Source organism: Podarcis vaucheri, assembly GCF_965113315.1.
Source record: "Podarcis vaucheri genome assembly, chromosome: 2".
NCBI classification, from domain to species: Eukaryota; Metazoa; Chordata; class Lepidosauria; order Squamata; family Lacertidae; genus Podarcis; species Podarcis vaucheri.
In genome coordinates, this window is record NC_138760.1 from 66,561,117 (window position 1) to 66,587,196 (window position 26,080).

General features: G+C 42.0%; 1 protein-coding gene across 3 annotated transcripts; it reads left to right on the plus strand.

Annotated features, from left to right (window-relative positions):
• Positions 1-112: 112 nt before the first annotated feature.
• Positions 113-25,416, plus strand: RUFY1 (RUN and FYVE domain containing 1). Of its 3 annotated transcripts, none has more exons than XM_082211596.1 (18): positions 113-531; positions 9,031-9,204; positions 10,172-10,289; positions 11,769-11,870; positions 12,487-12,610; positions 13,164-13,225; positions 14,224-14,289; positions 14,944-15,013; positions 15,638-15,739; positions 16,179-16,295; positions 16,588-16,755; positions 18,307-18,404; positions 19,585-19,704; positions 21,229-21,358; positions 21,913-22,007; positions 23,109-23,157; positions 23,669-23,746; positions 24,700-25,416. In XM_082211596.1, the coding sequence occupies exons 1-18, from the start codon at positions 231-233 to the stop codon at positions 24,838-24,840; spliced, it is 2,115 nt and encodes a 704-aa protein (XP_082067722.1). In that variant the 5' UTR covers positions 113-230; the 3' UTR covers positions 24,841-25,416. The 3 variants fall into 3 exon arrangements, with proteins under 3 accessions (XP_082067722.1, XP_082067724.1, XP_082067723.1); XM_082211598.1 differs by having other exon boundaries at positions 361-482; XM_082211597.1 differs by lacking the exon at positions 113-531 and adding an exon at positions 8,051-8,129.
• Positions 25,417-26,080: the final 664 nt, after the last annotated feature.

A 26,080-nucleotide genomic window follows, 5' to 3' on the forward strand; every position in this document is an offset into this window, starting at 1 on the left:
GAGCCCAAGGGGGCAAAGTTCCTGAGGCAAAAGTCGGCTTCGCCTTGCGCGCGCGAAAGAGGCGCTTCCTTAGGAAGGAGTAAGCCCGCCCAAGTTCCTCCCTCGACGCCAGTGCAGAGCAGCCACACCAGGGCTGTGGGCGAGGAAGCCAGCGAGAGGGACCCGAGAGGGACAGGAAGAAGTTGCCGAGGCCCCAGGGCTCCTGACTCGCGTCATATGACCCAGCAAAGATGGCTGAAGGAGGGCAGAGTTGCGAAGTAGTACCTGCTGCTCCCGCCGCGGGAGAGAGCGAGGGCTGCGAAGCCGCCGCCGCCGCCGCCCGGACCCCCGGCAGCGCGCCTGAGCTGAGGGGCGGCGGCGGCGGCGGCAAAGAGAGGCCGGCCGAGGACTCGCGGTGGCCGGCTCCCATCCTCTCGCTGGCCAAGAAAGCCTCGGAAAACTTAGCAGCCGGCTATGGGAGCGCCCTGAAGTCCGCAGCCTTGGTAGGACTCGTGCCCAAACCGCTCAGCAATGACAGCCCAGCCAACCCAAGTAGGGCCATGCTTCTTGCTTGTGATATTGAATTTATTTTGGGGGGGGGCGGCGGGAGGAGTGCGAAGAAGCAGCAAGTGGTTTTATTTCCTAAACTGCCGGTGGGGGCGGTAGCGTTGGTCGCCCGGCGGAGGGAATACTTTCTTACATTGTTAGCCAATATAAACATAAGGAGGTGGCTAGGCTTAAGTCAAGGCTGCCTGCATACGATGGATACCTTTATGTTTTTTCCCCTTTTATTTTTTTTTGGGGGGGGGGGACATGATAGAAAGCGTATAAAACGCACGTGGTGTGGGGAAACCTGCCGCTTTCCAGATGTTGCTAAACTACAACTCCCATCATCCCTGGCCGCTTGTGCTGATGGGAGCTGCGGTTCTCCACTCCAGAAGCAGAGTGAGAAATCCCCCCCCCCCCAGTCTGTCATGATGTTAGAAACATGGGCTACGTTCAACAAAGATTCAGGGCAGGCAAAAGGAAGTACCTCTTCACACACCTTCTATTCTGGGATTTGCTACCGCAAGAGCTGGTGATGGTCACAGACTTAGATAGTGTTACCTTCCATCGATTATTCTGCTACCGTCCCCCCGTCCTGTAAAGCACTACCAACGGCTGCTAGTCATGATGGCTATTTATTGCCTCCAGTATAGGAGGCAGATAGGCTTTGTTCTTATCCAGCAGGGCTCTTTGTATGTACTTTTGTTTGATTGACCTAGAAACACTCCCCCCCCCCCAAATTCCAGACTGAGGCTTTGTACTTGGTGTCACAGATACAGAAAAGCCACTCTGCACAGCAGAGAGCAGCAGATCCCTGACTGGTTTGAGGCCAGCGTTTAGAACATGGAGCCTGCTACCACTGCAAAGCACAAGGCTGTTGTGAACTAAAAGTGTGCCCCCTGCAAGAAGATGCTTGCTGCACTGAGAAGTGCAAGGAACAACGCCCAGAAGATTGCCAGGCGATGTGCCAGTGACTAAAGCTAAAGCTGCGTCAGAGCATTTGGCTTGCTGCTGACAGTGGCAGTACTCACAAAATATCCAAAGGCATGAAGAAAGCCTTTGAACCAACAGTAGAAAAAACTGCACCACTAAAAACCTTGTCTGGAGAGACCATCACAGACCATAGCAAGCAGATGAAGTGATGGGCAGAGAACTATCAAGAACTGTACTCACAGGAAAACATAGTCTTCAACACAGCTGTTGATAGCGTCCAGGCTCTGTCTGTCTCAGGTATGTGGGGAAGCCCTAGGACAGGATGGAATTCCAACAGAGGTGCTGAAAGCATGCCTCAATTTGCTCATGACTCACCTCCACGGACTTCTCTTGCAGTGTTGGGGAACGGGATCTGTGCCACAAGACATGTGTGACCTTCTACAAGAACAAATGTGACTGCCATGACTGTAACAATTACAGTAGCTTGCTGAGTACTTTCACACATGTAGTTCTCAACAGATTACAGTCACTTGCTGACAGGGTCTATCTTGAGTCACAATGAGGCTTTAGAGCTCAGAGGTCAACAGTCAACATGATTTTCTCACTGCACCAGAAAAATGCAGAGAGCAGGAATGCTCCATGTACATTGCCTTCATAGACCTGATGAAGGCCTTTGACTCTGTCAGCCAGAAAGGACTCTTCACACTGCTCAACAAGATAGGGTGCCCATCTAAGCTCTACAAGATTACCATGTCCTTCCATGAGAACATGTGTGGCACCGTTCAGTGTGACATTTCATCCTCGGATACCTTCCCTATTAATACTGGTGTGAAACAGGGCTGTGCTCTCACTCCAACTCTCTTTGGCATATTCTTCTCCCTGTTGGTCTCCCATGCCTTCTGTTTGACTGAAGATGGTGTGCACTTCCATTCAAGGAGTGACAGGGTGTCTGTTCAACCTGTCACGTCTCCATGCCCCCCAAAAGTGTGATGGGTTATCATCTGCTAAATTTTGTTTGCAGATGAAGCAACCTTGACAGTCCGCTGCAAGAAAACTCTACAAAGACTCATCAACCATTTTGTCCAAGCCTGCATGGAGTTAGGACTTACCATCAGCCTTACAAAGACCGACATCTTGGGTCAAAACATTGCCAGCACTCCACACATCAGCATTGGTGACCGCACACTTGAGGTGGTAGAAAATTTTGTCTACCTGGACTCCACCATAACCAGCAACCTGTCCATTGATGCAGAGCTAGACAAGTGTATTGGTACAGCAGCTACAGTAATGGCTTGTCTCCCCAAAAGGGTATGGGAAAATGTGATACTAATGACCAGGCTTGAATGCTGAGTATGCTGCTTTATGGAAATGAGTGATGGCCAACTTAACACCTGCCTGGAGCAACACTTCAATGCCTTCCATATGCACTGTGTCAAGATGATTTGGGGCATCCCATAGCAGGACAGTCTCAAACAAAAATGTGCTCTTCTAAGCCCACACTCCAAGTTTTTTCGCAGTTTCTCAACGAGGTCTATGCTGGCTTGGTCACATACACAGGATGAAAGATGTCAGGATCCCCAAGGATGTGCTTTACAGGAAGCTGGCTTCAGGCACTAGGCCTGTTGGCAGACCAACTCTGTGTCACAAAGATGTCTGCAAGTGTGACGTGAAGGCTGGCAACATTAAACCCTGCCATGTGGGAATCTCTTGCAGATTACCATAATGCCTGGAGACAGGCATTCAGGTCATGTATCCACAGCAGCAACCAGAGGAGAAGTGGCTGCTATGAGGGGTGCAGAGAAAAGAAATGCCATGACACACCTGTAACAGCAAAACCAGGCACCTTCATCTCTCCCTGCTGCAATAAATCATGTCTCTCTCATATTGGTTTCTACAGTGACAGCAAGCACTGTAACTCTCCCAATGGTTTGATGGTGCATGCTTCCATTGCCTCTCGAAGCAGACAGATGCAAACAGCATGCTCAGAGTTCATCTCCTTCACATGTTCTAGTGTTGAGGTGTGGAACTGAAAATAGATTCAAGAACTAAACTCTAGCAAACTCTTTGTTAAAATTTATACACCATTTGATTGTAGAAAATCACAAAGAGGTTTGCAAAAGATAAAACAGTAGTAGCAGACTGCATTTTATTCTGAAGTTCATTAACATTTATTTCATCCACCTATTACATTGATGTATAGATGTCTGGAAAACTGAGGTAATTTTAATCTGTTTTAGTATTTTAATTTTTGCATTGCGGGGGGTTGAACTAAATGACCCTTGGGGTACCTTCCAACTCTACAGTTCTATAATTCTGTGTATTTAAGAATGGTTGTTTTCTCCTGGAGAGTTTAGTTCAGTTGAAAAATGACTTGCACCGATTGCCTGTATCAGGTGACAATGACTTAGATGAATATATAAAAACATAATTGTGTAGAAATAGAGCATAAAGTTGTAACTACTAAATCTAGGCAATCAAAATGTTTTCTTCAATTATTAAAAGTCCATAAATTTATAAATAAAGGCTGATGGATGTCAATTGTAGCTTACTCCAGGGGTCCTTTATCTTTTTTAACTTTACTAGTCTTATATATAATATTTGGAGTATTATCAAATTCCAGTAGGAAAAAATCACTCTAAGGGTAAAGAAAAAGGGATATCCTAGTGTAGAAATGTAACTCTTTAAGTTAATTGGAAGGGAACAAGATGGGAGAGAGAGCTGTTACTATCAAGCCAGTTATGTAGGAAAATTAGGAGACCCAAATGTGTTGCAAATTACCAGTTCCTTTCTGTGCATTTTTACTCAATGGCAAGCCCCATTGCGTTATTTGGGGCTTACTCCCAAACAACTGTGCACTGTATGTCCACCACTTGAGAATAAGTCCCATTGGGCTGTTTTATCATTCTTCTATTCCTGCAAAGGACTGGAAAGCTGATTAAACATTTAGTCCTGGAACTTAAAACAATTTTCCAACACTGGGATGCAGGATTTGTATGAATAGTTGTGTTAATCTGTGTTATGGCAAAAACAGAATATTGTGGTACTGAAAGAATAAAAATAATCTTGTTAGGGTTGTAGCGATTGAAGTTCAACTTGGAGTAAACCCACTGAAATGAAGGGACCCAAGTTAGTCGTGGCCATCATTTTTAATGGTTCTACTCTGAGTATGACAAACATTAGTTACAACCTTCAGGGTTTTTTAAGACACTGTATTTTTTATCCATGGTTAAAATATGTTGGAGAAATAGAAGGCAATAAGGGCATGGAGAAATTCACTACAACTAAATATAAATACCTACAAATACATGGAAACCTGAAAAATAGAATAGTATGCCATTCCAGTAGTCTTAAATCATTTAAGTTTTCCGTAGGTATTTGGTTGACCACTATGAGAATAGGATGCTGGACTAGATAAGACTTTTGGTGTGATCCAGCAAGGCTGTTCTTTATATTCTTACAGACAAAGACTAACTGGGTTATTGTGCCACTTTAGAGGCATGTGTGTACCACCCCACCTAAGCTATCAAGCACATCTTGATTACTGGAGCATTAAATCAGGGGTCAGCAACCTTTTTCAGCTGTGGGCCGGTCTACCGTCCCTCAGACCATGTGGTGGGCCAGACTATATTTTGGAGGGGGGGAAATATGAATGAATTCCTATGCCCCACTAATAACCCAGAAATGCATTTTAAATAAAAGCACACATTCTACTCATATAAAAACATCAGGCAGGCCCCACAAATAACCTAGAGATACATTTTAAATAAAAGCACACATTCTGTTTAGGAAAGCTTTTCATGTTTAATAGGTTATTGTATTTTAGTGTTTTGTTGGAAGCCGCCCAGAGTGGCTGGGGAAACCCAGCCAGATGGGCAGGGTATTACTCATGTAAAAACACCAGGCAGGCCCCACAAATAACCCAGAGATGCATTTTAAATAAAAGGACACATTCTACTCATGTAAAAACATGCTGATTCCCAGACCGTCCGCAGCCCGGATTGAGAAGGTGATTGGGCCGCATCCGGCCCCCAGGCCTTAGGTTGCCTACCCCTGCATTAAACCATATGATGCACTGCCAAATGGGCAGGCAATGCACTTTTTTGTAGCAAGTAAGAAAATAGCTTTATCAGGCTTTTGAGAAATGTAGGTGCTACAAACTTTTTATGAATTCTGATTTACGTAGGAATTCTTAAAATTTATATGATTCAGTTAAAGTGCCATGACAAGAGTATTGTGGCTCAATTATTTTTTTTTTTGACATAAGCTTTCGTGGGCTATGGTCGACTTAAGCAGATGGATTTTTGCTGCAATAAACTAACACAAAAAGGGGCGCGGGTAGCATTGTGGTCTAAACCACTGAGCCCAGGGCTTGCCGATCAGAAGGTCGGCGGTTCGAATCCCCGCAACGGGGTGAGCGCCCATTGTTCAGTCCCAGCCCCTGCCCACCTAGCAATTCGAAAGCACGTCAAAGTGCAAGTAGATAAATAGGTACTGCTCCAGCAGGAAGGTAAACAGCATTTCCATGCACTGCTCTAGTTCGCCAGAAGCGGCTTAGTCATGCTGGCCACATGACCCGGCAGCTGTCTGCAGACAAATGCCGGCTCCCTTGGCTTATAGAGCGAGATGAGCGTGCAACCCCAGAGTCGTCCACGACTGGACCTAAGGGTACCTTTACCTTTACCTTAAACTAACACAACTGGAATTTATGACAATAAAAAGTGACAATGCAACCAAAATATTCCCTCACTGATTTCTGCACAATCACAGTTACCTGAGTGTTTCAGAATTACCATCAAAAAATAAAAAATAAAAACCTCTCATCGTTGCTTGTACATTCACACTTTTTATATTTGGTCTGTTCTGCCACTGTAACTTGCTGAAGGATAACTGCTGGCAGATTATTGTATCTGTGAAATGTTTTATTGTGAGTTTCAGGCTGCTGGGCATGATTCCTTAGAAAGAAGCTCCAATGAAAGCAACTCAAGTTGTTTCTGACTGAGGTTGTTGGTCCTTTGTTGTGTATTTTATGGTTTTAGATTTTTTTGATGTTTTCATGATTTTATTATACACCACCATAATATTTTTAATGAGTTGGTGGTTTGTAAATACTCTAATAAACAAACAAGTCTGCAAACCTACCCACGCTTATTTTGAAGGAAGCTACAGTGGACTGAAGAGGGAGTTGTGTATGAATGCCCACTTCAGACTATTCATGTTTGAGAAAGCGTAATGTGTATACTTTTATCAATTTCAGAAGTGTCTTAAACTTTTAAGTTATCAATTCTATACAGTTCTATATTAACTACTACCATTAAATGTTTCAGTTTGTATACATAAATTGCCTTTATGCTTAAAGCTGGCTATGACTGTTTTAAATTAAATGCAACTCAAATTATCTCAAATGCTCTAAAATAGTCTTCATTTAAGGAATTGTCTCTCAAATATAACAAAACACCCCAGCCATTGCAAGTTTGCAGTTTTATGCTCACATCTGAAAGAAAGCCCCCATTGAACTCAGTGGAACCTACTTCTGGGTAGACATACATAGATTTATAGTATCAATCCGCTGGTGACTATCAATTCATTGGTTTGCCTGCTGCAGTTTTGCAAACCAGAACTCTTGACATTTTTAATTTTAATCCTAAAAATAGTGAATGATCCATTTTTACAACTCCTAAAGCTTGCAAAAACGGTACTAAGTTCAGAATGCTTTGCTTCTGTCTAGCCACACTGCAGGCAAAAGTACCTAAGCACCTTAATACCATAACCCTAACATAGTAACTTCAGTGGGAATTCTTTCAGCTTCACAAAACTTGTGTTCACTTCATCCACCAGAAATTTGGCCATATACTAATGTGTCATTAGGAACACGTAGCTAATACTGTACAAGGCTGCAATATAATTACGAAACATCAAGTATTATATATCCCTTATAGTCCCAGGTGCTGACACTGAAATAACCATACAGCTTTGCTAAGTGCCTAACAGAAACGAAGTGGTTCGTTTAAATTAAAAAAAACTCCACTTGTGGCTGAAATTGTACTGTACTGTTAATTATTCTTGAGGCCTTGATTTTTATTTGAATTCTAGTGTTACCTTGTTGACAACAATTCAAATTTTATTTCAAACTGGGAAAGCATTTTCCCCATATAGTTGAAACACATGAAATTGTCTAGCAGCGTCTTGAAAAGGGTTGTATTTGTCAGCCACCAAAGCTTTTTAAATGACGTTGAGGTGAGTGGGGGAAAATCAGCATTTGCTACAGAGGAAAAATACACGCAAGTGTAAAAACACAGTACTATTATCCTCGCGTTTGGTTTTCCACAACGAGAGGAAGAGGCCTTTAAGAAAGTAACAGCGACCAGACAACTAAAATGGCGCCACCCCTCCCTTGTTTACAGTGTCGCGCTGCCTCTGCCCAAAGCCTCTTTTCCCCGTTTGCCCAATGAGGGCTGCGGTAGCGGCTGGGCCTTAAAACCATTTCCTGGCCGGTCGGAACATGGGAGGGCAGGTCGCTGGCTGTGGCCAATCCGAGACACCGGCTTGTGCACCGGGCGTTCCGATTGGCTTGCAGGAAGGCGATCAGCGGCTTGGGTGCCTTTAACCAATGAAGGGCCTCTCTTTGGATTTTGAGGGGGAGGGAAGTGTTGCTCTGGTAACGCCAGGTGAAGGTGAGATACCAATGGGGAATTAAGCGGGGGGAGGGGGGTTATCGCGGCCTCTGCTTAGGGGTCGTAGAAATGGTGGTGGTGGGTGGGAGCCTCCCTGGGGAACCCACATTGCGGGAAGCTTATTAGCACTGAGCTGCCAAAATGCAGGTGTGTTTGTGTGAGCCAGAAAGAGACTACAGAGGAGAGCAGAAGGCAAAACATGCTCGGAAGCGGCTATTGCTCTGTTCCCCTCCTTCCAGCGTTGATCTCGCTGCTCTGATCCTTCTCCCTGTGAAGTTAAGATGCTTTCCTTTTCACTGCAGAATGCGGGTCGTACCAAGGCAGAATCCGCGGGGGCTTCCCTTTTAGTCTGACTGGCAGATGTTTGTTCCTCTGTGTCACCATCCTTATGAGCTCTTCTGTTTGTATTTGGGCATAACTAGGACTGTCATTCTCATACGAGACACAAAATAGAATTAAAACATTGCACCCAAAATGTTTTCGCTGCTTTCTTTTTAAAAGAAATTGGGATGGGAATAAGCGGGGTGTTTTAATGCTTGTGGGTATTTTAGACCTTAAAGGTCTGTGATTGCTCCTTGGTTTGTTAAATGTCTCTCTTTCTTTCTCTCTCACACACACCACCTAACTGCACCATTTCAACCCTTTCTAGAGTGCATCTGTTTCATGAACATTCACTGTCTTAACAAGAGAGGTGTATATATAGTTCCTGATATATGAACGGAAAAAATCTTGGATTGTTTTGGTTTTTCTATTGCCTCTTTTCTCCTCCTCCACCACCTCTGGCATATTTCTGTTGTGCTAAACTATGAAGCAAGAGGGTGTTTTGTGGGGTTTGATGTTTTGAGAATAAGTCTTACGTCAGTTTCTTTTCTGATATGTATGCGTATCTACATTTGTTCAGCAGCCAAATTCCACATGATGGAAGAACGTTCAAATCTCATGAACATGATGAAACTGAGTGTTAAAGTCTTAATCCAGTCAGCTCTGAGTTTGGGCCGGACCCTTGATTCAGACTTCCCTCCTCTGCAACAGTTCTTTGTTGTGATGGAACACTGTCTCAAGCATGGACTTAAAGGTGAGCTTCCTTCCAGTATTGGTTTTGCCTTGTGGTTTCAAATAGTATATTTTTCTTATCCTTGTATGTATGTGCCTTTGATTATAAGCTTGCAGCTTTAACCAGTTTATCTGGGACTATCCCCCACTGAATTCTGAATAGGCATATATAGGATTGCATTGTAAGAGTATTTTAATTGATGTGGATCTTAGCTTTAACTGTGCACATAAGCAGGCTAACCACCAGATATTTCTAGAAGTCATTAAAAAATGTGTGGTTTGTGCCATGAGAAGATTCTTGGAAGGAGTAATAGACAAAGCAAAAAGGAATTACATGTTCAAAGTGGAATTCATAGCCTGATTAATTCATCAATTTACCTCTTACTAAGGAAACAGAAGTGGCATTAAAGCAAGGTAACACCCATCTGCTGGACCACTTACAGACCTTGTTCTAGAACTCTGTAGGATGAGAAATGGAACAAGTTTAATAGCATTGAGAGCATTGTTGTGTGTGGCACTGAAGATGACTCTGAACCCTTCCTCCTGCTACTTGTCTGAAAATGTAAATGGAATAAATGCGTGACAGAGATGGACTGCCATTTTAAACTAAATGTTCACTCTAGCCACAGAAGTTTTACAATAAAATTGCAGAATGCAAAGTTGGGGGGTTGTTTTCCTAAAAAGAACTTCATAGCACAATCTTATATTACTTGAAAGTATTATCATACTGTGTTCAGTTGGTTTTACTTCCAGGTATGTGTATGCAGAATTGTAGCCTGAATGTGAGGTGTGAAAATACCTGAATTATGCAAGCAGATCCATGTTTACTTAAAAGTTTAATGATGCTTACTCCTTCCCTTGTTAAGTGTGCTTTCTGTGTTTTACATTTGCTTTCTGTTCATTGAACTGTTGTGAACCTTTTTACTTTGCACACATTAAACTGAAATAATGCAACATTATTTCCTTTCCATTGCCTCCCTTTTATCTAGCTAAGAAGAGTTTCATTGGGCAGAACAAATCGTTTTTTGGACCTCTAGAGATGGTGGAGAAACTTTGTCCAGAAGCATCAGATTTAGCAACAAGTGTCAGAAATCTGCCAGAGTTAAAGTGAGTTTTAAAAGATTCAGGTTGAGGTTAAGGAAACAAATTGTTATAAGGAATGAGGTTGCTAATAGTATTCATGTACCTTCATAATATTTTATGGGTTGGTTTGTTAACAAGATGATGGGCTAATTTCAAGTTAAAAGATGGGGAAAATTTCGCTGAAATTATCCTTTATTGACAGGGGTTTTCAGTGCTAATTCTGTTGTTGTATACAGTGACAGTTTAGCTACATTTTCCTGTCATTTAATGCTTTTACCAATACCATTTTACATTTAAGACTGTCAAAATTATTACAGATTTCTTTTTTCTTTCTTTATAAGAATTGTTGTGCCAATTCAGAGCAATGGGTTTTCAACAGGTGTCAGATGCCAGAGGGAAACATTAAAGTGGGTACTGGGAAAAAGTCATATTGATCTCAGTAGGACCTGCTTCAATATTAACTATTTAGACCTGCCCATATGACTTTCCCAGTAGTCAAACTTTCCCAGTTTGCAGTTCTTAGTACAGAAAGTATTGATCTGATATGTAGAGATCTTTCCTATTCTAATTAATTCAAGAGGGTTCCGGAAGCCTCTCTGTGTGAAAGAAACAAGCAGAAGGTTCATGATGTTTTGGTTATTCCTTCAGAGAAGCAGAGTACAGCTGGCTTAAACTGGTTCTCTTATCTCTTCTGGCAAGGTCATGCTGACTATAAAAATAGGCCAGAAGGAGCCTGGGGTTCACTTTTTCTCTTTCTATCTCTTTTCCTACTGGTGTGGTGTTCTGTACATAGTATGCTTAGTGTTAAGGTTTAGACTTATTACAGGTTATTGTAAGTTTAAGTTAAGTCTGCTGCAACTGGATTTCTTATGAACAGTGCCAATCCTGAATGTATTGGATTTGTGACCATTATGCTCATTTGCCTTCAGTAGCAGTAAAGCTCTACTGGATGAAATATTAATTGCCTCTGGTCTATTTTTTTTTTTTTTTTTTTTTTTTTGAATCCTGCAAAGTGTTTAAGATTTTACCCTGCTAACTATACGTTGGAATCTGCTATGGATCAATAAGGGTAGAATTTCAGGACAATATTTCCTTTACTTAAATGTTCTGTCCAAATCTTCTGTAATAAGGTATTTCCAGTGCTTTTTTCTAAAAAAAAATATGTTTAGGGGTACTCTCATTTTCCTATTCATATTGAAATACTGCCCATCAATGAGACCAAACTTAGATTCACAAAATGTTTAGGGGTATGCGTACCCCCAGAAAAAAAGCACTGGGTATTACAGTACTTATATTAATTGGTAATTCACTAATTAATCAGTTAAAGGAAAGGCAATGAATAAATGTGTAGGCCTAAATGTTTTTTATCTGGCTCGTATAATAAACAGTTATCTGCTGCAGGAAAGATGTACTCATGGTAAACTGCAGAAACATTTATCGGATGCATTTTTATATACCGAGTGGATAGCATGTTTGACACCTGGTGTCCTTGTGGAATTGTAGGACCCCAATAGGAAGAGGCAGAGCTTGGCTTTATCTTGCTGTGATGCAAAAGAAACTGGCAGACTACCTGAAAGTACTCCTGGACCACAAGAATCTATTGAGGTATCTTTTGGACTTTTTATTATTATTCTGGGATAACACATCTTGCCACACAGGGAAGCATGTAAAGGAAATGAGTTTGATCCAGAGAAAAGCCTATGGAAAGGGGGCTGGCAGTCCTCAGCCCACCCCAGTGTCTCCCAACCCTTGAGAGAAGATTTTCAGAGGCTGCTGTTGCACAGGGTGTGGGGTGAGGGAGAAAGGCAGCTTGCATTATCTCCCTTCTGTTACTTTTACAGTGGTACCTTGGGTTAAGTACTTAATTCGTTCCAGAGGTCTGTTCTTAACCTGAAACTGTTCTTAACCTGAAGCACCACTTTAGCTAATGGGGCCTCCTGCTGCTGCTGCGCTGCCGGAGCAGGATTTCTGTTCTCATCCTGAAGCAAAGTTCTTAACTCAAGGTACTATTTCTGGGTTAGCGGAGTCTGTAACCTGAAGCGTATGTAACCCAAGATACCACTGTATTTTTAAATCTGGATTCAGCCTAGTGCTTGTATTCTGACCATAAAGTTGATAGGAAGGACTGAGCTCAGTATAATCTTTACTGAATTGTTCTTAATTGGGTGGATAATACAGTACCCCCCACATTAGTTATTAAATTATCTGTTTTCTTTCCTAGTGAATTTTATGAGCCTGATGCCTTGATGATGGAAGAGGAAGGAGCTGTGATCATAGGTCTGCTTGTGGGACTGAATGTCATTGATGCAAATCTCTGCTTAAAAGGAGAAGATTTGGACACCCAGGTAAACCTAGGAGTGATTATTTAACATTCATAAACAACCCTGTAGATAGGAATAACTTGTGTTTTGGTAGTTCAGGCCTATATTATCCTAGTAGTCTAAATCTGTCTTGAAGCCAGGGGGGTCATATGGTGGCATTAAGTAAGCAGAACCAATTCTGCTCATTCAAGGTTGGACACCTGATTTCTACCACTTGTCCCTACTCACTGCTGTATGGGAGAGCCTCCTACTGTGCTAAGGCCACTGTGTGTCTTTGTGTGTGAATTGAGTCCCTATGAGTAGCATTTCCAAAAGCACTTGTTGTACTGTGAGCCATAGTGTTTCCTTCCTTTCCATTTTGTGGGGTGACCATACCCAGCACTGGTTGGTGCACTCCATGGAGGGTTGGTCAAGGATGAATGCATCCCCCAGGCTGAAAAAAGTTGGCCTCCTGTGCTTTGTTCCCTTAAAACTCATTTATTAGAATGTGAAGGAGAGGATAAGAAAAAAGTAAAGCATAGCTAATCCTGTTGAGGCACTTAATTCAATTGTAAATAAATCTTATTTGTCTTTTCAGGTTGCAGTGATTGATTTTTCCCTGTACCTTAAAGATACACAAAACAGTGACAATAGCAAAGAGTATGTAAGGTTGAATTTATGTTCCTAATCTTTGTTTAATAGAGTTTTTAATTAAAGTAGATGAATCCATATTTAGGAATTTCTTTAGTTCTTTCTGAGAAAGAGAGGAGTGGGAGAAATGGAATATAGAAAGGCTATTGACAAAAAAAATAGGGCAGAGGAAATATATAGAGGATCAAACATGCTAATTCTGGCTTCAGTGGCCTTCCCTCTAGTTCCACTCAAATGTGATTTTAAGGGCAGGCATCCTCTACCCAACCCCTATTTCTACGCACAGGTCCTACACACCTATCTTGTTGAACTAATGGGGACTGAAGGAGCTATGCTCTGCTAACTGGGGAACCTGGACGAACTGCATAGAAAACCTGTACATTTTATATTTGCGCAACATGTATAATTCATAACAATGCATTAAAACTGCATCCATTGCAGTCCTGGGTGCTTTTCTGACTGAGCTTTTAAAACTGTGCTTTTTACCTGCTCTTAACTGTGTGGAGAATTAAATTTTAAAAACCCAGTTTCTTTGTGTCTTTACACAGTGGTGTCCTAACTATCTTTTCATATTGATAATGGTTTTTCTCAGCATCTCTATTTTGGCTGTAGCTGCAATTTGACCTTGCTGGTCAGAATGTGGGGCTGGTTTTAACCCCTTGGAGTCATTTATCCCCTATCATTTTTTAAAAAATCCAGCTGCACATCTTGTTGACACCAAACTGGTCCTAATAAAGGAAGAGCATTTGCATATATAATGCATATGTAGCTTTTTGTATGATAACTTTCCTCTAATATAACATGGCAAGTCTTGTGGCAAACTGACTATAGTCCACAAAAAAACTTATTCCATAATGCATTTGTTAGTCTTTAAGATGCCACAAAGCTCCTGTTGTTTTTGCTGCAAGAGAACCTATATGGCTGCCATTCTGGAATGTCTCTAATATAAATGTTGCACTTGAGAGAATGAGCCATTCTTTAAAATACCATCTTTATTTCAATATCAGAGATGGAGGCATTACTGCGGTGCTTGATCAGAAACATTATGTAGAAGAACTTAACCGCCATCTAAGGTAGGCTTCCTTGGTGAAAACTTGATTTCCCCCTGTCCTCTTCCCCTCCCCCATGTTTAAAATCACAGCTTTAGCTACGGCAGCAGTTTAAGGAATGCTATACTATTGAAAAACGGGTTTCATGCTTATTCCTTCAGAGGGATCTGCCCCTTTTCTTCGTACAGCGGTACCTTTGTTTACAACCACAATTCGTTCTGGAGGTCCGGTTGTAAACCAAAACAGGTTGTAACCCAAGGCACGCTTTCGCCAATGGGGCCTCCCCAAAAAATTGGTTGTCATCCAAAAATAAATGGGTTGTAATCCAAAAAATGGGACACAGACTTCCAGGTTTGACATGGTTGTAATCCAAAACGGTTGTAATCCAAGACTGTTGCAAACCAAGGTACCACTGTACTATCTTGCTCTTCTAGCACCTAGTTCTGCTAGCCTTGTAACTCCCCCACTTTAAACCCCCATATTTACAATCCAATAATAGTGTTTTGCATACCATTATATTTTTCATTAATTTTCTTAAACTGTGAGCGCTAAGTGTTTCTTTAGGGGGGCGGGAAACAAAAAACAGAATAAATCTTGGTTGCTTAGACTTCCCTTCAACACCTTGCATTTTTTTGAGTGGCTAATGTTAAGTGGGTCTTGGTAATCTTTTTGTCACAGTTGCACTGTTGGAGATCTGCAGACCAAGATAGAGTGCCTAGAGAAGACCAATTCAAAGCTCCAAGAAGAGGTTTGTGGTGCTCAAATTTTTCAATTGCTACTGGTGCCTGCTCCTTTTTTGAAAATTTTGAAGTGACTTCCTTCTTGAAACTGCGAATCTTATCAAATGGGTTTCCTGAGCAGAGCAAAACTGATAGGAATTGGGAAGCTGGAAAGGTCATGGTGAGGAGAGCCAAATAGTTCATTTCCTCTCGTATACAACCTAAAGGTACATGGAACATAGGAAGCTGCTTCTATACCAAGTTAGACCATTGCTCCATCTAGCTTAGTGTTGCTGACGCTGACTAGTAGCAAGTCATCAGCGTTTCAGAGGGGAGAGGCAAGTGCTCTGCCATTGAACTACAGCACTTACACAGTGTCTGGACTAAGAAGGACTTAACCATTTTAAGACTGAGAAGTTTTCCCTCTAATGTGTCCTTTCTGAAAGGAATGTTCATCAACAGAAAAACTTGCCAGTTTCTGTCTTGGAATAATAAAACAGTTGTGTGTATCCACCTTAGTGGCTGAATTATGAAATATGAGCTTGCCTGGTCTTAATTTCAGGCTGCAGTTGAATGGGATGTTTTTAAATATTCATCCAGATGATGCATGGCGGTTTGTCTTCTCTCTTCTCACACCCACCTCTGTTTGTCAGCTGGCAGCAGCAACTGATCGGATCAGGGCACTTCAGGAAGAGCAGCAGGAGCTGAAGCAAGAAAATGAACGAATCCGTGAACGAAGCGAAAAGCATGTCGAGGTCAGATACAGTATGTAGCGGATGTGTGTGGAGGTCCACCTAGGAGCTTGTTTTCCATTTAAACATTAGCATACCTCTGTAGGACACTTTGTGCAGGAGAGTCTTCTTTAAGTACCTAAAATATCAGGAGCCTGCAGAAGGACTTTCAGTGTGGCTGCATCTGTTTTAGGGAACATCTTCGTTGACATACAACAGGCACTCTGTATTTGTAGCTTTTAGAAACAATTGAAAACATTTTTGTTGCAACAAGCTTTTCCAGGTAGATTATTTTATATATTCAGGACAATTCATAAATTAATAAAACAACAATAATACATATCTTCCTGTAGTTAATACTGTCTGTAGATATAAAATCACTTCTAAATAAACATAATTTCTCTTGTGAGAAACTTACCTACTCTACCAACAGGTTGATTTCTCAAATAACCTTGTATTCTAGGTAACAAAACAGGACACCAAAGTTGAACTGGAAACATACAAGCAGTCACGGCAAGGCCTGGATGAAATGTACAGTGATGTCTGGAAGCAACTGAAAGAGGAGAAAAGAATCCGAACGGTAAAACACCATAATTCATTAACTGGAGTGAATCATTGTTTGTTCGGTTTCTGTATGCACCATCATAGCAAGCTTGCTTGGAGGCTGTGCCAGGTGTCCCCTGACCTCTCTTTGCGACTATGGGGGGGGCGCTGAATAGTGTCAGCATGCTTTCAGAAGCAACCTTCAGCTTCTTTTGATTCCAGCCATTGTCACACAATCTATAAAAACACAAGTTCACACGGGTCAGGTTTTACACAGCTCAACAGAAAATATTTGTTACTTTATGCAGATTTGAATTTTATTTTTAAAGGAGCTGGAAAAAGAGCTGGAGCTGCAGATTGGAATGAAAACAGAAATGGAAATTGCTATGAAGCTCCTGGAGAAAGATACTCATGAAAAACAGGACACTTTGGTGGCCCTTCGCCAGCAGCTGGAGGAAGTTAAAGCTATCAATTTGCAGATGTTTAATAAATCTCAGGTAAATTTGTTAAGTAAATGGAGAAGCAACCTATTCACTAGGTATGAGCATAACACTTTAAATGTGTACAGTGCTTTCTGATCATTAGCTTCGTCCTTGCAAAAGCCCTGTGTTGTAGCACAGGGGTGGCCTGTGTGCAGCCCTCCATATATGTTTGGACTTTAACTCCCATCATTCCCGACTGCTGGCCATGCTGACGTGATGGAGTTATGGTCCCCAACACAGGAGGTCACCACACTGGCTACCCTTGATGTAGGATCACTGTTGGGCTCAGGTTTATAAATGGAGAACTGAAAAGGAGAGTGGCCTGCCCAAGCCCACACATTCTTCCTTCCCCTTATACGTTGGCTTCAGTGGAGAGATCCTGGTTTGTTTAAACTAGAGTTCCCCATTGCATCCAAATGAGCATGGCAGGAAGAGTGCATACAGACCTGATGCTCATTCCTAGCTTCATAAACCATGGCCCTCTGTCTCAACTGCATATGCCTTCTGGTTCAGTTATATAGAAGTTTCTTACATTAATTTTTATTGTGGGCATTTGTCACCCTGTTAGGTACAACGTCAGGAGTCTGAGTAGACACAACCAACCTTGCATGAATATGCATTTTGGGTGGAATTTAACATTGCACTCTTCCAATAAGCATTTCATCTTAGTAGTTGGAACAATCCCCCCTTTTCTCCCCCTGCACTCTGTTTGGAGTGGGGATTCTCATGACACGCCTTGACTCAATTAGAGGGTGTGTTTAGAGGGATCCCCATTGCCCAAGCAGAAGTCCTTGCGCAGGGCTTCCACTGACAGGGCTGGTAAGATGAATCCTGCCCTTTTCATGTACTCAGTGATGTATAGTGAGCACAACATTCATTCACATTCTTAGTGGCTGGAAGAAAAAGAAAACTTCCTGCTTACAAGTAAGGGCCTCTTCACATGATACAGTTGAAAGGAGGAGATTGCTTAGCTAAACATTATTTAGCCATGACAGCCGGGGAAACACGGCTCTTGATTTCTCTCTAATCAGCTTAGTTTTTCAGTCACTTGTTTTGGCCAGGAGGTCTGAAGATTGCAATGCCTGTGTACATCTCTGCTTATTGTTTGGATGATAGATAGTATTAAGGGTCAGTGAGAGAATCCCATTAATCTTTTTTCCCCCTCTGAGATGCCTTAAAAGTATGTGAGAGACTCACGTGGTTTGTATATAGACATAGGATGGGGCTTGCACAATAGTGGTTTCCTTGTACTAATTTGGCTTTTAGCTGTGGAGTATTAAACTTATTTTCAAATGTCTAATTCATCTTTTCTCAGATCCCAAGGTTAAGCCAGTTCCTTGATTCTTGCCTCCACGTTGCCTGTTCTAGCATTACGGTAGTGAGGCAACTTTATTCTCTGCCTTTTGAAGTGGGGGAAAAACCTATTTCAGTATAAAGAGGGAGACATGATGAAGTAACTTTCTGACCTGTTTCATTACTAAGCTAATCATATATGGACCTGGAATGGTTTGGGTTTTGTAGTCACAGAACAATTTTGCAGTGAGCAGTTTGATTCTTTCCCTCCAGAATGCAGAAGGTTCGTTGCAGCAGAAAAGTGAAGCAATATCATCCTTTGAAGGCAAAACGGATCAAATGATGTCTTCTGTCAAGCAGATGGAGGGCAGGTAATCCCTTCCATAAGCCTGATTAGCTGTGACCTGCCTAGTTCCCCAATTTTTAATGTTTCCAAAGTCAACATTAGTTTCCTTTCATGGGCACAACATGTTTCTAGGGAAGGCATGGATGACCCACTGACCTATTTCCTGTAATCCCCTTTACCTTTCTGTGATCAGGAGTGGCATGGCCAGACTCCCAAGGGCCATGTAGAAAGCCCTGGAGGGCTTAATTTGGCCCCTGAACCTGAGGTCCCTCACCCCTGTGCTAGATGCTGAAGAAGGATAAGGCAGACATGTGAGAAAGTTCAATGTGGTGGAAAAATCAGGGGAGGGAAAGGGAAAGAGCCTTGCAGGGAAGGCTTGGGATGCCCTTGGGCGGAATGGAAAACTGATGAATTTGCAAGAGGGAACGGCAAGTTGTACTTTTAAGAGAATTGTTCATTTATATGCCGCATTTCTGCCAGTGCACCCTAAGGTGATTTATGCTTTTAACATACTAAAACAACAGTTTAAAAGCATAGAACAGGATTCTCTCAGGCCACTCGATGGTCCCTTCAGGAGCTGATGGCATGAGCTGCCTGGCTGCCTTTTCTGCTGCCCTCCATCAGGGCACATGGGGCTTAAATAGCTGTTAGGGCCGTTCACTGAAGCACTGTTCACTGGTGGTCTCCTTAGGAGCTGAAGACATAAGCTTATTGGCCCAACTTCCCCAAGCTCAGGCTAGGACTGGTGAACATCTGTCTCCTTGCTAGACAGGGTAACTTAGACAGAGCCTTGTGGGCCAGAGTGCTGAAGGCTGACCTACTTACCCTGCAGTAGCTACTGACCAGTGTGGTGTAGTGGTTAAGAGCGATAGACTCGTAATCTGGTGAACCGGGTTCGCGTCCCCGCTGCTCCACATGCAGCTGCTGGGTGACCTTGGGCTAGTCACACTTCTTTGAAGTCTCTCAGCCCCACTCACCTCACAGAGTGTTTGTTGTGGGGGAAGAAGGGAAAGGAGAATGTTAGCCACTTTGAGACTCCTTCGGGTAGTGATAAAGCGGGATATCAAATCCAAACTCTTCTTCTTCTTCTAATATAACATGTTAATGCATGATAAGGGTGTGTTCAAAGGTGGTAGCTTTGGCAAGAGGAAAGCCTACTATAGTTCTATGTAACTTGTGTGTGTGTCTTTTTTCTTCTTTTTTAGATTGCAGCATGCAGAAAAGGCCAGGCAGGTTGCAGAAGAAAAAAATGTCAAACTGAAACAAGAACTGGGTGGCAAAATTGTGACCTTGAAACAGCAGCTAATCCAGCTGGATAACAAGTGGTAACCTTGTGTTACGTATTGTTTACCCTTGGTTTTCCTGGAAACAGAGCGTTTAATTCACAGCTTAAATGCCTCACAAAATCAGCTAGCCACAAAGCTAACAACATGCATCAGCATAGCAAATTAGTTGACACTAAACTTTCTAATATGATATGGGAGCTGTGATCGTTTTGAACTGTCATTTCTTATGCATTCTTCCATATATTGCTTCAGATTGATTGTGCCTGTGGTTTCTGAAGGCAGGGCCTGGTTTAACTTGTTGCCACTCTTATTGGCTGGGACTAAAGAAATGAAGAACTGCATATCTATTTTCGTGCATGTCCCAAAGGAGCCTATGAATATGGATTTCTTAGCAGCGCTCAGCTCAAGAAACATGGCAAATGACTCGTGAAACAGAGACGTTCCAAAATGAGGGTGTGCTGTTAAAATAAAACATCACCCAGAAACTCACATGCCTAAAGTAGCTCTCTGGATCCCAGCCACTCAGTTGGATCCAGCGAAAGGGGTGGGCAGAAGCAGGCATTCCCATCTCCTTATCCCCCTGGCAGCCCCATATAAGCTTTTGCAGGTTGGATTCCCCTTGCTATATGTGGTGGGGTTGGGGGGTAAGGGAGCAATTCATTAAAAGTGGACATAGAGGCCTTCCGTGAGTTGGAATTTTGCTTGTGGGAAGTGCCTCTGCTAAATTTTGCAGGGATCACCCCCTCCCATGCCACAGCCCGCCTCATTTTCAGAGGGCCCCAATCTTCATAGACATCTCTGGGGCTGCTAGGGAGAGGCAAAAGCAGGAAAGTCAGTGTCCACCCCTTTCCATAAGCTTTTCTCTACATCGTCTTCTTTGGCGATCACTCGTCGTTGAGTAAGATTGTCTTCCATGAACACGTTCTTAACGGTTTCTGTAGGTGACTGTGGAGGCCAGTTCTGGATCCGCACATCCTTCCACAGTGGGGACATAGATTTCCAGGCAGGAGTTTATCATGGTGAGGGTTTGCCAAACCTGCCTTCCTCTTAGCTCATTTCTCCCTTTCGTTCTGAGTTTGAGTGTCTTCAAAGTCCATGACACCTTTGGCAAAGGTTGTTCTCCAATTGGAGTGCTTGCAGGCCAGTGTTTCCCAATTGTTGGTGTTTATACTACATTTTTTTAGATTTGCCTTGAGAGAGTCTTTAAACTTCTTTTGTTGACCACCAGCATTACACTGTCCATTTTTAAGTTCAGAATAGAGTAGTTGCTTTCGAAGACTATAATCGGGCATCCGCACAACATGACCAGTCCGACAAAGTTGATGTTGAAGAATCATTGCTTTGACACGGGTGATCTTTGCTTCTTCCAGTACACCTGTCTTCCCAGGTGATATCCACTATCTACACAGAAATTCAAAACTCCTCCCTTGTGGCTTCAGGAGCATGCTACCTCACCCCACCCCCATAATTATTTCAAGAATTTCTAGCGAAGTAAATACTGCTGTTAAACAAGCTTTGTTTCTAACTTGGCATTTGTTTATTTGGTCTCTGAATTTAAAACAGTTTAACTCTTGAGAGAGAATTAAAATCCGAGAAAGAGCAGCGGCAGACTCTGCAACATCAGCTGCATCAAGAGAAGGACACTACAGCTTTGCTAAAAACAGAACTGCAGCAAGTGGAAGGGTTAAAAAAAGTAAGTGAGCTGGAAATCCAAATCGCAGCCAGACCAAATGCTGTAGTCCAGAACCTCTGTAGGGCATCAACTTGAAGAATGCAGGACAGGAAACGTGGGGAAGTAACTCGGGTGCCTTTCTACTAGTATGTAACGTGGCAGATTCTCTCCTTTAAGGGTACAGGGGTTGTTGTAAGCTACTAGTTCAAGAACACCTAGCCACCAGGAAAGAACTGTTCTTTCTCTGATCAGCAAATGATCAAGTGAGCATCCTCCTTAGGCTGAATAAAGCCAGTCTTTTGGCAACATCGCCATGGCTAAGACTAGGAGCCTTTCCACACACAGGTTTTTTCAACATATTGGAATGTTGTTCTTAATGGTTAAGGTGAAGTCAACCATTCATTGGCTTAATAGCAAGGTAATACATTTTTACAAACGGCAGGTAGTCAGTTTTTCTCTCCTTCACCCAAAAGTGATATGGTTGAGATCTTATCAGTCAAGTTCAAAATAGCAGGAGGAGGAGGAGGAATTTCCTACTGAAAATTTTATAGCCTTTTTTGTGTTTTGTTTTGTAGGAGTTGCGAAAACTGCAGGAAGAGAAGCAGCAATTGGAAAAGGTCTGCGAAGAACAGGAGCAAGCCCTTCAAGAAATGGGGCTTCACCTTAGCCAGTAAGCATGTTCTGATATTGGGCCCCTTTCTGTTCATCTCTCATTCCCAGAGAAGATGCATTATTGAGTTAACTTGCGTAAGATAAGAATAATAGAATTGTAGAGTTGGAAGGGACCCCAACTCTAGTCATCTAGTCCAACTCCCTGCAATGCACGAATCTCAACTAAAGCGTGTTTTATATGGCAATTGTTTGTCATGGCTACACCAGTGTTTCCTGCAGCAAAGCACAGCTGTAAACAGGAGGAAGCACACCATGTGACTCCAATTTTAAACATCATTTACAGACCTGCTGGATCAAAGGCCCATCTGGTCCAGCTTCCTGTTCTCAGGGGCCAACCAGATGCCTATGGGAAGCCCACAAGCAGGATCTGAGTGTGAACACTCTCTCCCTGCTTGTAGTTCCTGGCAACTGGCATTCAGAGGCATACGATCCTTCGGTACAGCATAGCCATCATGGTTTGCAGCTTTTGATAGCTTTAGCCATGAATTTGTCTTTCGGTCATCAAAGTTGCTCCTTTGTGGGAGCAAATTCCATGATTTTAGCTCTGAATAAGCAGCACCTCATTTTGTCTTCCTAAATCTTTCAGTATTGTTTCATTGGATGGCCCCCAGGTTCCTATTATTACGAAAGGGGGAGAAAACCTTGCTATTGCACAGCGCGAAACAATAGAGGATGCTGCTGTTAAAAGTTAGTAAGATGCTGCATAAGGAGCAAGTGATTCAAAAACATGCTACTGGGATGGAAATATGGGTGGTTCAAGGCAACTTTTTGGTCCCTTCAATTTGGAATGTGTTTCCTTCTAGAACCATTTCTCCAGTCTGAGAGCTTGCATATCAGTAGGAGGATGAGCTACAAATTGGAAGTCACTGGTCTGAAACACTCCTCTGCCATGAACTCACCAAGTTGCCTTCGACTAACCACTATTTCAACCTTCGCTAGCCCCACTCCATGTGCAGTGTGGAGATGATGATGATGATAATAATAATAAACCTTGCGGGGGTTATTGTAAGGATCTCCATAGTGTATGTGGTGTCCTCTGAATACTGTAAAGCACAATACAAATGTAAAGTGCTGCTATTAATTTTATTATTTTTTCTAGATCCAAGCTTAAGATGGAAGATATTAAAGAAGTGAATAAAGCATTAAAGGTATTGCAGCTTTAACAGCATTCTGGCATTCATTAGCAAGCTGGTTGGTGATTGCTGCTGCTGCTGCTGCTGCTGCTGCTGCTTCATCATTTGCATCTCTGCCTCTGCTAGCGTGGGATACTTTGCCTCAGTTATCAGGAGTGTGTCGTTTTCAAACTTGTAGTAGCAGCTTTTAAATACCTTAATTTTTTATTTTTATTTTTGTTCTCTAAACATGGCATGCTCTAGTCTGAATGGACACTACCAGTTACATATAGTCCTTTGGATGCTTATTCAGAAACAAATTCCTTTATGTTTGATTGGCACTTACACCCAGTTAAGTGTGGGTAGGGTACCAGCGTAAATCTTTTTTTTCCCCCTTTTGGTAGGCAGGGAGGGGGGAATGCTAGATATACTTGATGCTATGGCTAGGCCAACCTTACCTAGACAACCATTCAGCCTCTTTGAAGCCTACAGTTCACTGACGCCTTACATGAGCAGCTGTATATTGAAATAATTCATTTTGTTTTAGGGTCATACATGGCTAAAAGATGACGAAGCAACCCACTGTAAACAATGTGAGAAGGAATTTTCTATTTCAAGAAGAAAGGTAATATAAAGGGCTAACAAGCCTCCTGGTAAAATTCTGAATTATTCCATGTATCTGGGAGACTTGCCTGGGAGAGAGCAATTTCTAAAGCACGACCTCCCTTTATAGAACAGCAACGAGGATCAGGGATGAAAGTGCAGAAAAAGTAAATTTTAGCCTTGAAGCACATCTAATGGTTGTTTTTTACACCCTGTGGAATTTAGATTTGTAACATCCCACCCAGTTCAGTCCCGAGACATGCATCAGCAAACAAGTACTTGGTGGATACTATTATGATTTGGTATCAAAGACCTGATACTAAGTGAGCTTCTGGGGAAAGTATATCAAAATTGGAGTGCCACCGCTGAGGAATTATTTCCTCAGTTGAATTATCTTAATGTACAGACCTGTACAAAAGGAACAGCTCCTCCTCAAAACAATCCAGTAGTAAAATCAGCAGCAACTTTACCACTTTTGAAAAACCTCCTAACAGCAAAGGGACACGGCAAGGGGATGGTATCCATAATATACAAAATACTGCTCCAAAATCCCACAACACTTAAGGTCTCACAACAAATGAAACTGTTCTGTAGAAAATGTGAAAAAAGAGGCAATGTGGTACTTTTGTAAACTGAGAAATCTTTAATCCTTTTTTTAAGGAGCAGCTCCTTTGGGGCCATGTTAAGTTTGCAAATTTAGAATCATTTTACAAAGCCAGGAAACCATACTTTTACCCTAGATAACAAATATGAAAATTATCTGAAATGTATTCTGTTGATTGAGACCATAGGCTTTTATGTTGTTTACAACTCTCCTTTGATTTCAGCCCAAACTCATTTATTGTAGCACTTCAGGAGGGCTGACTTTATTTCCATTTATCTTACTGAGACTTGCAGTTTCCTTTGATTTGGAGCCTATATTTAAGAATTGCTTTTGCTTATAGTCCTAATACTGTGTTTTCACTACCTTTGCAGCACCACTGTCGAAACTGCGGTGACATCTTTTGCAACACTTGTTCCAGCAATGAACTTGCACTTCCATCCTATCCAAAGCCTGTACGAGTTTGTGATACTTGCCACACTTTACTGCTTCAAAGATGTTCATCTTCTTCCTAAGACATTGGCTTGTCCACAGGAAAATCATTTAAAACTGAGAATGAACCAAATGTTTAATAGGATTTATTGGGAATCTAAATGCCACCAGTATGTATCACTTTCTTATGGTACTAGTTTCCCATGATAGAATGGGACATGAGGTTTCATTTATACAAATTGGGCTTACCAAAATAATAAAAACTGATAATGCATAGAATGAAGTGCCAGAGACAACCCTAAATGTGCTCAGTGTGCTGCAATCTTGAGATGCAGTCATACTTTTGCTTTTGTTTTTAAGATGTAAAAAGCTATTGATTGTATTTAACTTTGTACTTCGACATTTGTACATTTGACCTCTAAAATACATTACTTTTCTCAACACTTTAATCCCCTCTACCTATTGTAACAGTTCCACTTAAAAATTCCTCTAGATTTATATGTTAAAGAAAAAATGTCAATCTTAGTCCCTATGGAATAATTTTTTACGTAATGTATAAAGAATGTGCCTTTACTTCAAAAGTAAATAGAGTATATAGTGTTTCTAAAGCACCTACAAAATAGTGATTACGCAATAAAGACTTAAACGCAATTAAACAAGTTCACCAATATTTGCAAGTTTCTTGCAATTCTGATTTAACAGTGACTTCAACCATGTGCAAAAAAAATCGTATGGCAAAACTTGCTTACAAGGTGGTGATAACAAACATGTCAATGCAAATTGAGGATCTTTTTCTTTACATTTGTGGAAGTTCAAAGAAATGTGAAACAGTGGTGTAATGCAGTGATGATGTCCATTAGCAGAACTTGTACCTGTAAACATCTCTTCTAGGGTTTTTCCCAACCTTCAGAGCAGACTGGTTGGGGCTGTTATGGGGAGATGGGACCCTCCTGTTAGCACAAGATCCTCTTGTAACAGGATGACTTCATTGGAGACAACCCTGTGTAGCCCTTAAGCCTCCTGGTTTCCATTCAGGTTTAAGTTGGTCTACACCAGTCCTTATAGGTAACAGCAGTCATGTGACACAGGCACATGTGGGAATGAAAAGGCACCCCAAGTAGTTCCCTGTTCCCTAAATCTACACAAGCTAACCAGAACATCCAACTATTTTAGGTAATAGGTAAATAGAGAATAGTGGTGGGTTATGACTGCTCTTCTTCAGCATTAGCGTTTACATTCTTTGTCAAGTTCCGTTTCAGTGGTTATTGACAACTCTTGAGTCTTTCTGCTGCTGGATGAAACTACTAAACTGGTGGCAGTAAT

Excerpts from the sequence above, each read along its gene's own strand:
- RUFY1 (XM_082211596.1), top strand. The coding sequence starts at position 231 with ATGGCTGAAGGAGGGCAGAGTTGCGAAGTAGTACCTGCTGCTCCCGCC. Across the intron at positions 14,290-14,943 it reads GAACTTAACCGCCATCTAAG|TTGCACTGTTGGAGATCTGC; the intron begins GTAGGCTTCCTT and ends TTTTTGTCACAG. Across the intron at positions 18,405-19,584 it reads GTCAAGCAGATGGAGGGCAG|ATTGCAGCATGCAGAAAAGG; the intron begins GTAATCCCTTCC and ends CTTCTTTTTTAG.